The sequence below is a fragment of the Dasypus novemcinctus genome, chromosome 24 (assembly GCF_030445035.2).
Source record: "Dasypus novemcinctus isolate mDasNov1 chromosome 24, mDasNov1.1.hap2, whole genome shotgun sequence".
NCBI lineage: Eukaryota > Metazoa > Chordata > Mammalia > Cingulata > Dasypodidae > Dasypus > Dasypus novemcinctus.
Genome location: NC_080696.1, coordinates 44,990,874 through 45,004,895, shown reverse-complemented (window position 1 = coordinate 45,004,895; position 14,022 = coordinate 44,990,874). Strand labels below are relative to the sequence as shown.

The following is a 14,022-nucleotide window of genomic DNA, read 5'->3' as shown; positions in this document are numbered from 1 at the left end:
GCCCTATACTCTAGTGAAATTTCTGCTACTTATTCACGGTGACTCAGAGCACAGCTCACATCTCCTTTCCAGGACTCAAGTTGCCTGTCTGTAAGTGAGAGACTGGGCTGGATGGTTACCATACCCTCTCCACCTCCTGGCTCTGCACAGTTTTGTGATTCTGGATCCCCAGAAAAGACCAACATTTTTACTTGATAAGAAATTTTTCATGAGGGTTCAAAGTTTGAGAATGAGAAACATGTAGCGCATCATCTTTTTAGTTTTGCCTTGGGTTTCCAGGAAGTTTGTCATTTACAGAAACTGGCTTAGGTTTGAAGCATGTTTTTCCTCATTCATTCATTCATTCATTCATTCATTTATTCATTTATAAGTAGGTTTTCAGGTTTCTTTTTTTTTTTAAAGATTAAAAAAAATTGTTTTAATTTCTTTCCCCTCTCCCCCCCCCCAGTTGTCTGCTCTCTGTGTCCATTCGCTGTGTGTTCTTCTGTGTCCACTTGTATTCTTGTCAGAGGCACCCAGAATCTATGTCTTGTTTTGTTGCATCATCTTGCTATGTCAGTTCTCCATGTGTGAGGCGCCATTCCTGGGCAGGCTGCACTTTTTTTTCACTCTGGGCAGCTCTCCTTACGGGGCGCACTCCTTGCGCGTGGGACTCCCCTATGCAGGGGACACACCTATCCGGGGGGACACCCCTTTGTGGCACGGCACTCCTTGTGCACATCAGCACTGCGCGTGGGCCAGCTCATCACACGGGTCAGGAGGCCCTAGATTTGAACCTTGAACCTCACGTGTGGTAGGCAGATGCCCTATCCATTGGGCCAAATCCACTTCCCCCTCCTTAGTTTTACTCTTTAATATTTTCTGTATTTTAATGGATTTATTTCATATATTTTCTCCCAAGTTGCCATAATGCCTTTTAGGAAGTAGACAGGGTATGAATAATAAACCATCAATAAAATTAGCTAATATTTCTCTTGCCCTCAGTTTCATCTGTGTAAAATGATGATAATAAGACCTCTAAATGAGTCAAGATGTAGTTCTGAAATATCTTTTTAGTGATGATCTACTTCTGTATCTTTTCTACATTGAAAATGAATTACCTGTATTTCTTACTGTTGGCAGAAAAAACTGTATTTTGGCTGATGAGATGGGCCTAGGGAAAACCATCCAGTCCATCACATTCCTTTCAGAAATATTCCTCAGGGGAATACATGGCCCTTTCCTCATTATTGCCCCACTCTCCACCATCACTAACTGGGAGCGGGAGTTCCGGACGTGGACAGAGATGAATGCGATTGTGTACCATGGCAGCCAGATCAGCCGGCAGATGATCCAGCAATATGAAATGGTATACAGAGATGCACAGGTGAGCGTTGCCTGAATAGTAGCCACTCAAAGATGGCCTGACATCATAGTTCAGAACAGCTTTTCTATCACATGTCCTCCACCTTTGGTGACTATTGTTTTACTTCGTATAATAATTTGTTTGTTGAGGCAGACTTTTTGCCTAGTTAATTTTTTTTATTTATAATAAAACACAGTACTAAAGGGTATGCTTTCTACTCTGAGGTATACCTGAGGCCTATTTCAGGACAGTGAAAGCTTGACTTCTTGCTTGGCTCATTTAGAGTTGCTCTTACATGCAGAAGATTTTGTCTGAATTGTTATGTGCTCAATGAGAAAGTAAGCAAATGAGGAATTAGTGTAGAGGATTGATTCCCAACCCGGGACTTAACTTAGAAGAGGAGTTTTACAATAGTGACAGGGAAGAAATATAAAATAGGTTTAAAAATTGCGTTAAAACACAACAGAATTTTTTCTCTAGTTTTTGTTATGCATAATTATTCTGCTGAGTATGCTTAAGGGTGTGATGCCCTAGGCACAGGATTTTATATTTAAGCAAGGCAAAAATTAAATGAATCCAGTCAGAGAAAAGCCAGTGCTCTCCCCAGGGGTTTAGTAGACACCTGACAGAGACACTTAGAAGAAATTTAAGAAGTGCTCTAAGAGGATGCAGTTTTGCTCCTTAAATGTGACAGCAGCATCAGGACAATCTAAAAGGCAAAGATATGTTCTGCCTGGTAGCCCTTGTCCCGGGTGAGTCAGGATCATTACTTCGAATCTCTGCTAGAACCTACATTACAAGATGAAACTAATTATGTCCAAAAAGCAGCAAAGAGGACTTCTTTGGGCATTCAAGCCTTACGTTTTATAGACAGGCTCCTGATTGGGAATGTGTGAATCAACACCTATCTGCTTTCCTTATCATGGCAGTTAATAAATAAAAGGCTCCCTTGCTATGCCTTTGTACTGCTCATCTTTCTTACCTCTGTGAAGTCACATGCTCTCTTCTATTTTGTTCGTCTAGTGAGATGTCTCTTGTCTGATAGCTGGTTCATACCTATATTCTCTCTTCTCACATGAAAAATAGCTTTTTGGCTTCTCACTTAGATCCTAGCAATTATAGTTCTGTCTCTTCTAATCCAACAGGGACCCATTAGCAGAATTCTATAGCCATTGCATAAAGCTATGACTTTGATTGTGTCCTCCTCAGGGAAACCCCCTTTCAGGAGTCTTCAAGTTCCATGTTGTCATCACAACATTTGAGATGATCCTGGCAGACTGTCCAGAGCTGAAGAAGATTCACTGGAGCTGTGTGATAATTGATGAAGCCCACAGGTTGAAGAATAGGAACTGCAAACTTCTGGAGGGTCTGAAGCTCATGGCCCTGGTGAGTTAGCAGGCTTTTTACATAAGCACAGGATCCTTCTATTCACCAGGGAAGAAGCGTTCTTTAGCTTACTTAATTTGTACATGTGCCTTTTACTCTAGATTTCCTTTTTGCCCTCTCTATCTGTGATAGTGTTGGCATCAGATGTTTGTTATGAACTGGGTTAACAATTTGACTTTGCCATAGATTGATTATCAAAGGCACTCAGGAGAATCTTACAATAGTATGAAATTTATGGCCTAGAAATATAAGGTATTTTGGCTTGTTTCCAAGTCCCTGAATGATCTGGTACCAAGGATGATGGCTTTTAACATTAGTGTTCTGGCATAGTACCCAGGACATGGTGGCTAGGCACTCAGTAATATTAAGTGAATAAATGAATGGTGCTTTATTTAACATGAAATTGCTACTGAAATTGATGGTGTGAAAGGGAAGTTGATCCATTTGGGACCTGGGTCTTTTCATAAAAGTAGAGCAGAATTGCCCCAAATTAAATATAGAAGGCCCTAGCTTAATTTTCCCAGCAAAGCTTAGTGTTTTGGTGATTCAGACACTGTTCCGTTTAATTTGTACAGGAACATAAGGTGCTGCTTACTGGAACACCCTTGCAGAACTCTGTGGAAGAGCTCTTCAGTTTGCTAAATTTTCTAGAACCATCACAGTTTCCTTCAGAGACTGCCTTCTTAGAGGAGTTTGGAGATCTGAAAACAGAAGAACAGGTAAATAGGAGCCTGAAGATTGGAGGAGGACAGTGTGCCAATTCTTTCACATCAAGGAGACAAATCACTGTGGGGACAAGAGATAGAAAATTCTTGTATCCTTGGTAAAATGAGCATTACCTCCTTTATTTTATTTGTTTATGTTGGGCGATATAATAATCATTATTAACTGTTCTTATTGCTCCGAAGGGTAGATGAATGGAGATCCAAAACATGGTATTTTAGTATATCAGGCCTCCAGCCTTCACTGATCTCACTTAGAAGTTTGATGATTTTGCTTATAGCTCTGGCCCCAGGAGCATAGTGCTTTCTTCTGCTTCCCTCGTCCTTCCTCCTTCCTCCTAGATAATCTGCTACATGTGTTCAAGCCCATCTTCTTGAATACAACAAAATAAACAGATGTGGAAAAAGAGGCAGTCACATACCTTGAGTAGTTGATAAGTCCAGTAATACACAGACAAAATTCCCCTCATTTTTGGAACGTCTGATCTATCTACTATGTGTAGAAACCTCTCTTAGGGATTATAGAAATCAGCCAGTCAAATTTAAATGCCCTAAGAAGGATAAATGGTACGGTTGGGGACTTTTTAAAGGAGTGAGAAGTCATATTTGTTTGGGAATCAGGGAAGACTTCATGGAGAAAGTGCAATTTGAGAATGGACTTTGAAGGATGGGTAAATTGTCAACTGGTGGGGAGAGAAGAGATGGTGATTACTTTGCATAGGAAAAAAAACACAACAGCATAATCAGAGCCATAGAATTTATTCAATAATAGTCATCTTGTTCAACTGGAAACTGAGGATGAATTGTCAAGTATAAGATCAGAGGAGTTTAGGATTATATTATGAGAAGATCTTGAAAGGGAGGTTGAAGAATTTGGTAGATAATAGAGAAGCAATGCAAGGCTTTGATTGCAGGAATGATATAATTAATTTTGCTAAATCTAATCATGGCATGAATGTGGATTGGGGATTGAGAAAGTTTGGGAATTTTGTACACTAAGACTACACTCTGTGGTTCCAATAATTCTTTCTACTTCAGATGTAAGTCAGATTTTGAGACCAGTGACTAATATAACTCAAGTCCCATAGCCTTTGCAATAAATACAAATCCTTCAAAATTTAGCTCCATTTACTCTTTGTATTTTTGGACCATTAAAAATACATCCCATTGCACTTAATTTGTGGTATGCTTCCCCCCCCCCCCCCCCCCCCCCCCCAGACAGTGACCTCCTTGAGGGCAAGGACCTTATATTCCCCAAAGTTGTGTTTGTCATATCAGCCAGCTATGTCTGGCATTTAGTCTACTCTAAATGATTCAAAGCTATGAACTAAGTGAAGGGCAAATCCAAACCCAGCATGTGGGAGAATGGAGTTTGTCCTGTTCTTAACAATTAGTCAGCAGTGTCTATTCTCTGTAAGTTCTTACATAGTAATTCCTTGCCCATTTGTGGGATTAGATTCCTAAGAACCACAGTTGGTAAAATGAAGGTCTCATGAAAGGGTTAGGTTTAGGATTGGGGTTAGGAGAAAACCATAAAAATGGCATCATCTGCCTATATTTTGAAAAACAATAAACAAATTTTGAGAAAGCATCTCTTTCCAAAATAAAGCATATTCATCATTGTGTAAAACCTGTTCCAGTAGGAATTCTTCTGAAATACTCCATTTTTCAGGAAGCATTGCCACAGCATTTCTCTCACAACTTATTTATGCAGAGTCTACACCTTTTTAAATTTTTGAACAGCTTTGTCTGCCATGAAACTTAATTTCTTTGGTACTTGGATTTTCCATTATTTTATTTTCCTACCAAGATTAATCTTACTGTTATGTTTTAGCTCATGGTTAATCCAGTTGCCTTGACTTTGAATCCATATTCTGTCATTGTCTTCTTGGGAGAGGGCGGGAGCAAGTCACCTTGCCATTGTAGGCAAATGAGTAAAGATCTACTGTCCAGGCCAGGGCTGTTAGGAGAAAAACAGACAGATCATAGCAAAGAGATTATCAGGCTTAAAGTGCCCCTGATGTGACAGCTTCCAGGATGAAATGGGAGACGTCTCTTTACAGCATAAATTCTTTATATACTGCTACCACCAAACCTGTATGCTGCTGTTGTTACTTAGAAGATATAGGAGGAATCCTTTTCCAAATTGCCTCTACTCCTTACTGTGTTCTTTGAGCATGTAAGTCTTCCCTTTATAATGTATCCTAGAGTACTGCCTTTGTATCTTTCTCTCTTTATATCTTGTAAGGTTGCCATATAGGTCCTCAGTAATTACTTGTTAATTGAAACTAGACCCCTTTTTTCCTGTTGGTGTTGTTATAAAACCCCTATGTTTGGGGATCAATCATGCTATGATTTAGGTAATCAAGAGACTTTAGTGAAGATTGGAATGGCCCAGTAATCCTTAAATCAGGATTGGAGAAGGTGAATAGGTCTCATTTCCCTGGACAGGTGAAGAAATTGCAGTCTATCCTAAAACCAATGATGCTTCGACGGCTGAAAGATGATGTGGAAAAGAACCTTGCTCCCAAACAAGAGACAATTATTGAAGTGGAGCTGACCAATATCCAGAAGAAGTACTACCGTGCCATCTTGGAGAAGAACTTTTCCTTCCTGGCCAAGGGTGCAAATCAGCATAACATGCCCAATCTCATCAACACCATGATGGAGCTGAGAAAGTGCTGTAACCACCCCTACCTAATCAACGGTGAGTTGGGCAACAGGGAGTAATGCAGGCCTGCATGGACCTCTGCCAGATCTATTGATAGAGATCTCATGTATCGAGTTTCCATTAGTGCAGGGATATATGCATTCTCATTTTTTTTCAGAGTATAAAACTGAGGTTCAAAGAGGTTAATGGATTTGCCTAAGCAAGCTAGCTAATAAGTACACAGAACCAACTTTGAACCTACTTTTATCAATTCTTTGCCTCTGTAGTCCAGACTTCACCTGCCAGAAGATGTATATCCAGTCTGCTGTTCATTTATCTGCAGTCTACCCAACACTTTCCACTTTGGGAAGGGAAGTGGGTTACTTAGTTGAAAAAATGATAATGCTGCAACAAAATTAAAACCTTCAGATAGATTGAGGTAATTGTACTAGTGAGAAATGTAGAAGCTTTTCTTACAATAAAATTTTTTTTGATCTAAATATGACGGGTTCTCTTATTGCTAGTCTTTGTGACATCAAGAGATATGAAGGTCTTTTTGTCAACTTTTTGTGAAGGTTTTCTACTTGCACAATTCACCTTGGGACTTGATATCTCAGAAGCCTTTTTCTACTTGGTGAGGTTTCCCAGGAGAGCAGAGCATCTGTTTGCTCTGCAAGATGGCCCTACTGCCACTGAAGGACCTTCTGCTGAGGACAGAGACTGGGGATGCATAGCATCTCTGTACTAAACTGTTGGTTCAGGATTTACTTCTAACAGCTGCAGAGAGCAGCTTTTATCCTTATATTTTGTTCAAGGAATAGTTTTGTTCTGTTCCTTTTCAGGGGCAGAGGAGAAAATTCTGGAAGATTTCCGAAAAACCCACAGTCCTGATGCTTCTGACTTCCAGCTGCAGGCGATGATTCAGGCAGCAGGGAAGCTGGTACTGATTGATAAACTGCTTCCTAAGCTGATTGCAGGTGGCCATAAAGTACTCATCTTCTCCCAGATGGTACGCTGCCTTGATATCTTAGAAGATTATCTCATCCAAAGAAGGTGAGAATTGTGTCAAAGCTGTACATCAAACACTGGAGGCTGTTCCTTTTCTTGGTTATCTTTTTGATCCATTAAAAAATTATGCTTTAACAACAAAAGTCATTCTAAAATGGAGAAAGGAATCGCCTCCCAAAGACTGAGTAGAATTCACAAATATGCTTAAGAGTAAGTCTGAAATGAATTTCATAGCCTATACTTGGAGCCCTTGCTTTGGAAAAAAAGAATTCTGCATTCAATTATATTCACTTTTGTTAGAAGAGTAAAAATTCAAATATTATTATACAGGTTAAAAAAATTATGTATTTACTTACTCTTTTCTTCTTAATTATGAGAGTAACACATCCTACAAGGTATCACTGCATCAGGTTTCTACAAGAACAAAGGCTGGCAACTTCACAGAAAAGGAATTTTGGGGTATTTTATGTCCTTTCTTTGCAAACCTTCTAAAGTTTTATGATATGCCAGCTATGGTGTCCCAATTTGTTTTCTTGGATGTAGTCCTGTTATTCTTTGAACCTAAATTCCATTACTCATTCAGGTAAAAAGTCTCTGGTGTTATGTGGATATGTGGTTTCTGTATAGGTACTACATTTGTTATATCATGTACTCTTAGCTTTTCAGTCATTGTGATACATCAGTGATCTGAATGGATTTTTAAAAATTTACTTTTTTTTTTTTTTTAAGATTTATTTTTTATTTTATTTAATTCCCCTCCCCTCCCCCGGTTGTCTGTTTTCTGTGTCTTTTTGCTGCGCCTTGTTTCTTTGTCCGCTTCTGTTGTCGTCAGCAGCACGGGAAGTGTGGGCGGCGCCATTCCTCGGCAGGCTGCTCCCTCTTTCGCACTGGGCGGCTCAACTTATGGGTGCACTCCTTGCGCGTGGGGCTCCCCTACACGGGGGACACCCCTGTGTGGCACGGCACTCCTTGCGTGCATCAGCACTGCGCATGGGCCAGCTCCACACAGGTCAAGGAGGCCCGGGGCTTGAACCGCGGGCCTCCCATGTGGTAGACGGACGCCCTAACCACTGGGCCAAAGTCCGTTTTCCTTAAAAATTTACTCTTAATGATAAAATACTTCTAAATGATAGGAATTTTTAGCTTAGGCATTGCCAAGTTTTAAAGGAAATCTTTATTTTCATATAGTAAAATCATAGCAAATCTCAGTTGTCCTTAACAAATATCCTTATCCTTTTAAGATACTGTTTGCTCTTATAGTATGTAATTTATAAAAAACATTAAATGATAAATTTAACTAGGATATGCTGCCATTTAATGTTTCATAAATAATTCTCTGAAATCTGATTAGACAATAAAATAATTTTTAAGAACCCTATAATGGGATTTATGTGTAAAGAATTGAGATTTTATTTTTTCCTTTGAGAAATCTATAATGAGTAAATCAAAACTAATAATGTAGTAACTTATTTTATAAGTTTGATGAGGAATCCATTGCTAGAGCATTTACTTCTTATAAATATATTATCTTTTTTTTTTTTTATTTCTCTTCCCTTCCCCCCCACTCCCCGTTGCCTTCTCCCTCTGTCTGTTCGCTGTGTGTTCTTCTGTGTCTGCTTGTATTCTTATCAGTGGGACTGGGAAACTGTGTCTCTTTTTTGTTGCATTATCTTGCTGCATCAGCTCTTCATGTGTGCACGGCACCACTCCTGGGCAGGCTGCACTTTTTTCGTGCAAGGTGGCTCTCCTTACGGGGTGCACTCCTTGCGCATGGGGCTCCCCTATGCTGGGGACACCCCTATGCAGGGGACACCCCTACATGGCATGGCATTCCTTGTGTGCATCAGCACTGTGCATGGGCCAGCTCACCACACGAGTCAGGAGGCTCTAGATTTGAACCCTGGACCTCCCTTGTGGTAGGCGGACACTCTTATCAGTTGAGCCAAATCTGCTTCCCTAAATATATTATCTTACTCTTCAAAATATACACAACTGTTAGTTTGCAGTTGTTGTTTTTTTAAAGAACCAAAAAAAGTGAGTAGCAGTATAATGGACAGATTTTTCTTTTTTAAAAAAGATACTTAGATTACACAAATGTCACATAAAAAATATAGGGGATTCCCATATGCCCTGCGCCCCCAGATTTTTCTTAAGTATAGAAATCTTTATTTGACTTCTTTTGTGCTATTTTTCCTTTATCATTTATTCTCATTTTGGTTTTAAATTACGTAGTATTATAATTTTGCTTGAAAGTATGGAGATGCATAACACCACCACCAACACAAAGCCCCCCATTCATGCTTTAGTGGTTATCTTTTTAGTTTTGTAACTCACATTTTTTATTTACTATATTATGAAATTGTTTTCTTTTAATAATATTTCTACAAGATACTTTTGATGTTTTTCATGATATTCTGTCTTTTATGTTTCAAACTTTTCAGCATTTTAAGGAACTCTGAATTCATTGCAGATGTTTCCAATTATTTTCTTAGTATAAATTTTGATGTACATTTTTATTTTTAAATTTTTTTTAAAGGGGAGACCGTGTTTTATTAATTCCCTCTTTTTCTTTTTTAAGATTTATTTTTTGTTTATTTCTCTCTTCTTCCCCCACCCCCAAACTGTCTGCTGTGTCCATTTGCTGTGTGTTCTTCTGTGACCGCTTCCATCCTTATCAGTGGCACCAGGAATCTGTGTTTCTTTTTGTTGTTGCATCATCTTGTTGTGTCAGCTGTGTGTGTGCGGCACCATTCCTGGGCAGGCTGCACTTTCCTTCCCGCTGGGCAGCTCTCCTTACAGGGCGCACTCCTTGTGCGTGGGGCTCCCCTACACGGGGACACCCCTGCGTGGGGCGGCACTCCCCGCTCACATCAGCACTGCGCATGGGCCAGCTCCACACGGGTCAAGGAGGCCCAGGGTTTGAACCGCGGACCTCCCATGTGGTAGGCAGACGCCCTAACCACTGGGCCAAGTCTGCTTCCCTGATGTACATTTTTAAAAGCATTTGATACATATTTCCAAAACACCCTCTAGAAGAAATGTTCCTTTTTATGCCTTTTAACAATGTGTATGAATTCTTTTTTCCATACTGTGATCAATACTGCTTTTTTTCTCTTAATATTTTGTAATTCAATATGCATGTTAGTTTTTTCACCTCTCATTACTAGTGAGGATGAATTTTTTCATCTTTACTCTTCTTTTTTTTGTGAATTGCTTGTTCATGATCTTTCCATTTTCTGTTGGTCTTTGCCTTTTTGTTTATTAATGTATAAAAATTGTTTACTCATGAATATTATGCAAATACTTGTTTTTGCCTTTTAATTTTATGTGTGGTTTTTTTTTGCTTGTTTAAAAGTTCTAAATTTTATAATAAAAGTCAAATTTTTCAGTCTTAAACTATGTTTAAATCTCCTTAGAAAGCCTTCCCCTAGCTATTATCCTTGAGATCATGCTAATATTTTTAATCATTCCTATAGACTTACGAAAAATTGCATTTCCGAATTCACTACTCTTTCCCCAGACCTATCCCATTTCCTACCCCTGGAAGCAGTTGCTTTCAATTTTTCATGCTATTTATTTTGGTATTTTAGTTATGTCTCTAAATAATGTGTAATTTCATAATTATTTTAATTATCTGTTTTTACTAAAGAAGATGAGTATTTAGCCTTCTTTTATTGCCCCTCATAACCACCTCTTATGCAACTTCCTGTCCTCCCATTCTCAATATGTTATGTAATACTTTAATGTCATGTAATAGTTAGATTGAGGTTCAGTGTTTATTATGATTTATGTAAATACTAAATTAGAGCTCAGTAATATAGTAATGCAGTTGCCTTTTTCTTTCTCGTATATGTTTTATTTTTCTTGAAGCTAAAAATTATATATTTCCTCCCTCCTGATTGCTTATTTTTCTGTATACTTTTCAAAGTTTCGCTCCAAACTCTGCCCTGGTTGTCTCAATCTCCTCTCATTATATTCAAATATATCAGTTTTATCTTCCTGATGCCATCTTTCCTGGGACCTTCTGAACTGTTCTTCTCTGGCCTATTGCTCTTCTCACCTAGTACACAGGTCTTGTGGTCTCCCTTCTGTCAACATATTGACAATTTTCTTTCCTTCCCTCCAGAATCAGATCTCCTTGTTGATGGATCCCATGTTGAAGGATCCCTTTGAGGAACTTCTGAGAAAGGATGAATTTTAAGACTGTCTGAAAATGTTTTTAATCTACCCATCTTTTTTTTAATAAAGATTTATTTATTTATTTCTCTCCCCTCCCCCCCCCGCCCTCCCGCCCCAGTTGTCTGTTCTCTGTGTCTCCTGCGTGTTCTTCTTTGTCCGCTTCTGTTGTTGTCCATGGCACTGGAATCTGTGTTTCTTTTTGTTGCGTCATCTTGTTGTGTCAGCTCTCCATTTGTACGGCACCATTCCTGGGCAGGCTGCACTTTCTTTCGTGCTGGGCGGCTCTTCTTATGGGGCGCACTCCTTGCACATGGGGCTCCTCTACACGGGGGCACCCCTGCGTGGCACGGCACTCCTTGGGCGCATCAGCACTGCACGTGGGCCAGCTGCACACGGGTCAAGGAGGCCCGGGGTTTGAACTGCAGACCTACTATGTGGTAGACGGATGCCCTAACCACTGGGCCAAGTCTGCTTCCCCCATATTCTTGAATAATTGTTGGGTTTGAGGGTGTAAGTTAGAAATAACTTCCCTTCAGAATTTTAAAATTTTATTTATTTTTTATTTATTTCTCTCCCCTTCCTCCCCCTCCCCCGCCACGTTGCTGCTCTCTGTCCATTTGCTGTGTGTTCTGTGTCTGCTTGCATTCTTGTCAGAAGCAATGGGATTCTGTGTCTCCTTTTGTTGCGTCATCTTGCTTTGTTAGCTCTGTGTGTGTGTGGCGCCACTCCTGGGTAGGCTGTGCTTTTTTTGTGCAGGGCAGTTCTCCTTACGGGGCGCACTCCTTGCACGTGGGCCTCCCTATGCAGTGGTCACCCCTGCATGGCACAGCACTCCTTGCACGCATCAGCACTGCATATGGGCCAGCTCACCACACAGGTCAGGAGGCCCTGGGTTTGAACCCTGGAACCCCCATATGATAGGCGGATGCTCTATCAGTTGAGCCAAATCCACTGTTATTCCATTGTCTTCTAGCTTCCAGGATTGTTGAGAAGTTCACAGTCCCTTTGATTTCTAGTCTATATATGTGGCATGTTTTTTCTTTTTAGAAGCTTTGACATTTTCTCTTTATCCCAATGCTATGAAATTTCACAGTGAGCTAATTTTTGTGTCCTTGTACTAGAAACTAAGTGGGTCTTTCCAATTGAAATCTAAGTTCCTTCAGTTCTGGGGATTTTTCTTGAATTTTATTTATTTTATTATTTATTTTTAAAATTATATATGTACTTATATATTTTCATTATTTCTTTTTGTTTCATTTTCTTTTTATGGAGCTGTTGTTATTTGTATGTCAGACCTTCCAAACTGATCTCCTAATTTTCTCCTTTCTCGGTATTCTATCTCATCATGTTTTGCTAACTTTTGATAGAATTTCCTTACTCTGTTCTCCCACTTTAACCCCTGGGTTTTCTTTCTGAAATTGTATTTTTAATTTCCAGAACATTTCCTTGTATAATTTTCTCCATTTTCTAGTATCCTGTTATTTCACAGGTGCAGTGTCTTCTCTTGGCTTTCTGAGGAAAATCATGATAGGATTATCTTCCAGTAGTGTCTATTTTCTCCAAGTCAGATTTTTTTCTCTTTGTTTTTGTCTCTGTCTTTCATATTAGAATTCTGGTTTGACTTTTTTTTTCTTTCAGCAATTTAAAGTGTTATTTCACTGTGTTCTGTACTCCGTGATTTCTGATGACAGATTCTACAGTCATTTACATCATTGCTTTTTTGTATCTAGTGTGTTCATTTATTTGGATTAATTTTAAGGTTTTCTTTTAATTTTTGGTTTTCAGCAGTTTGACTGTCATATGTAGAATTCACCCTTCTTGGACTTTGATAAGCTTCTTGAATTTGTAAATGTATATCTTTTAGCAAATTTAGGAAACTTTTCATCATTGTTTCTTCAATTTCTTTTTTCTTTTTTCAAGTTCTCTGTCTCTTTGTCAGAGTCCAATTACGTGTATGTTAGATTTTTGTTATTGTCCCACAGGTCTATGAGCCTATGTTCTTTTTTGCTTCTTCTTTTTCTATCCTTTTTCTCTTTCTTCTTTGTTTGGATTTATCTGTCTTCAAGTTCACTGACTTTTCTTTGTCATCTTTGTTTAAGTCCATCCACTGCTTTTGTTATTTTAGGTATTGTATTTTTTTAGTTCTACAATTTCCACTTGAGTCTTTAATACTTTCTCTACTGAGATTTTCTATCTTCAGATTAATTATGAGTGTGTATTCTTTTTACTGTATTGAGCATAATTATAAGGGTTGGCAGCTATTGATTGTCTTTCTCCATGAGAATGGACCACATTTCCCTGTTTCTTCTTTTTTTTTTTTAAAGATTTATTTATTTATTTAATCCCCCCCCCCCCCCCCAGTTGTCTGTTCTCTGTGTCTGTTTGCTGCGTCTTGTTTCTTTGTCCGCTTCTGTTGTCCTCAGCGGCACGGGAAGTGTGGGCGGCGCCATTCCTGGGAAGGCTGCACTTTCTCTCACGCTGGGCGGCTCTCCTTATGGGGTGCACTCCTTGCGCGTGGGGCTCCCCTACGCGGGGGACACCCCTGCGTGGCACGGCACTCCTTGTGCGCATCAGCACGGCACTCCTTGTGCGCATCAGCACTGCGCATGGGCCAGCTCCACACGGGTCAAGGAGGCCTGGGGTTTGAACCGCGGACCTCCCATGTGGTAGACGGACGCCCTAACCACTGGGCCAAGTCAGTTTCCCCCCCCTGTTTCTTCTTACGTTACAGA

General features: G+C 39.6%; 1 protein-coding gene across 6 annotated transcripts in view; it reads left to right on the top strand.

The window, feature by feature from the left end:
• The window catches only part of CHD6 (chromodomain helicase DNA binding protein 6), a 250,596-nt gene that overhangs the window by 159,625 nt on the left and 76,949 nt on the right, over positions 1–14,022 (top strand). For all 6 annotated transcript variants that reach the window (XM_004447680.5, XM_071211719.1, XM_004447678.5 and 3 more), the window contains 5 exons: positions 1,123–1,366; positions 2,555–2,731; positions 3,307–3,450; positions 5,905–6,160; positions 6,946–7,156. In XM_004447680.5, the coding sequence (XP_004447737.2) occupies positions 1,123–1,366; positions 2,555–2,731; positions 3,307–3,450; positions 5,905–6,160; positions 6,946–7,156 (1,032 nt within the window). The remainder of the gene's footprint in view (positions 1–1,122; positions 1,367–2,554; positions 2,732–3,306; positions 3,451–5,904; positions 6,161–6,945; positions 7,157–14,022) is intronic.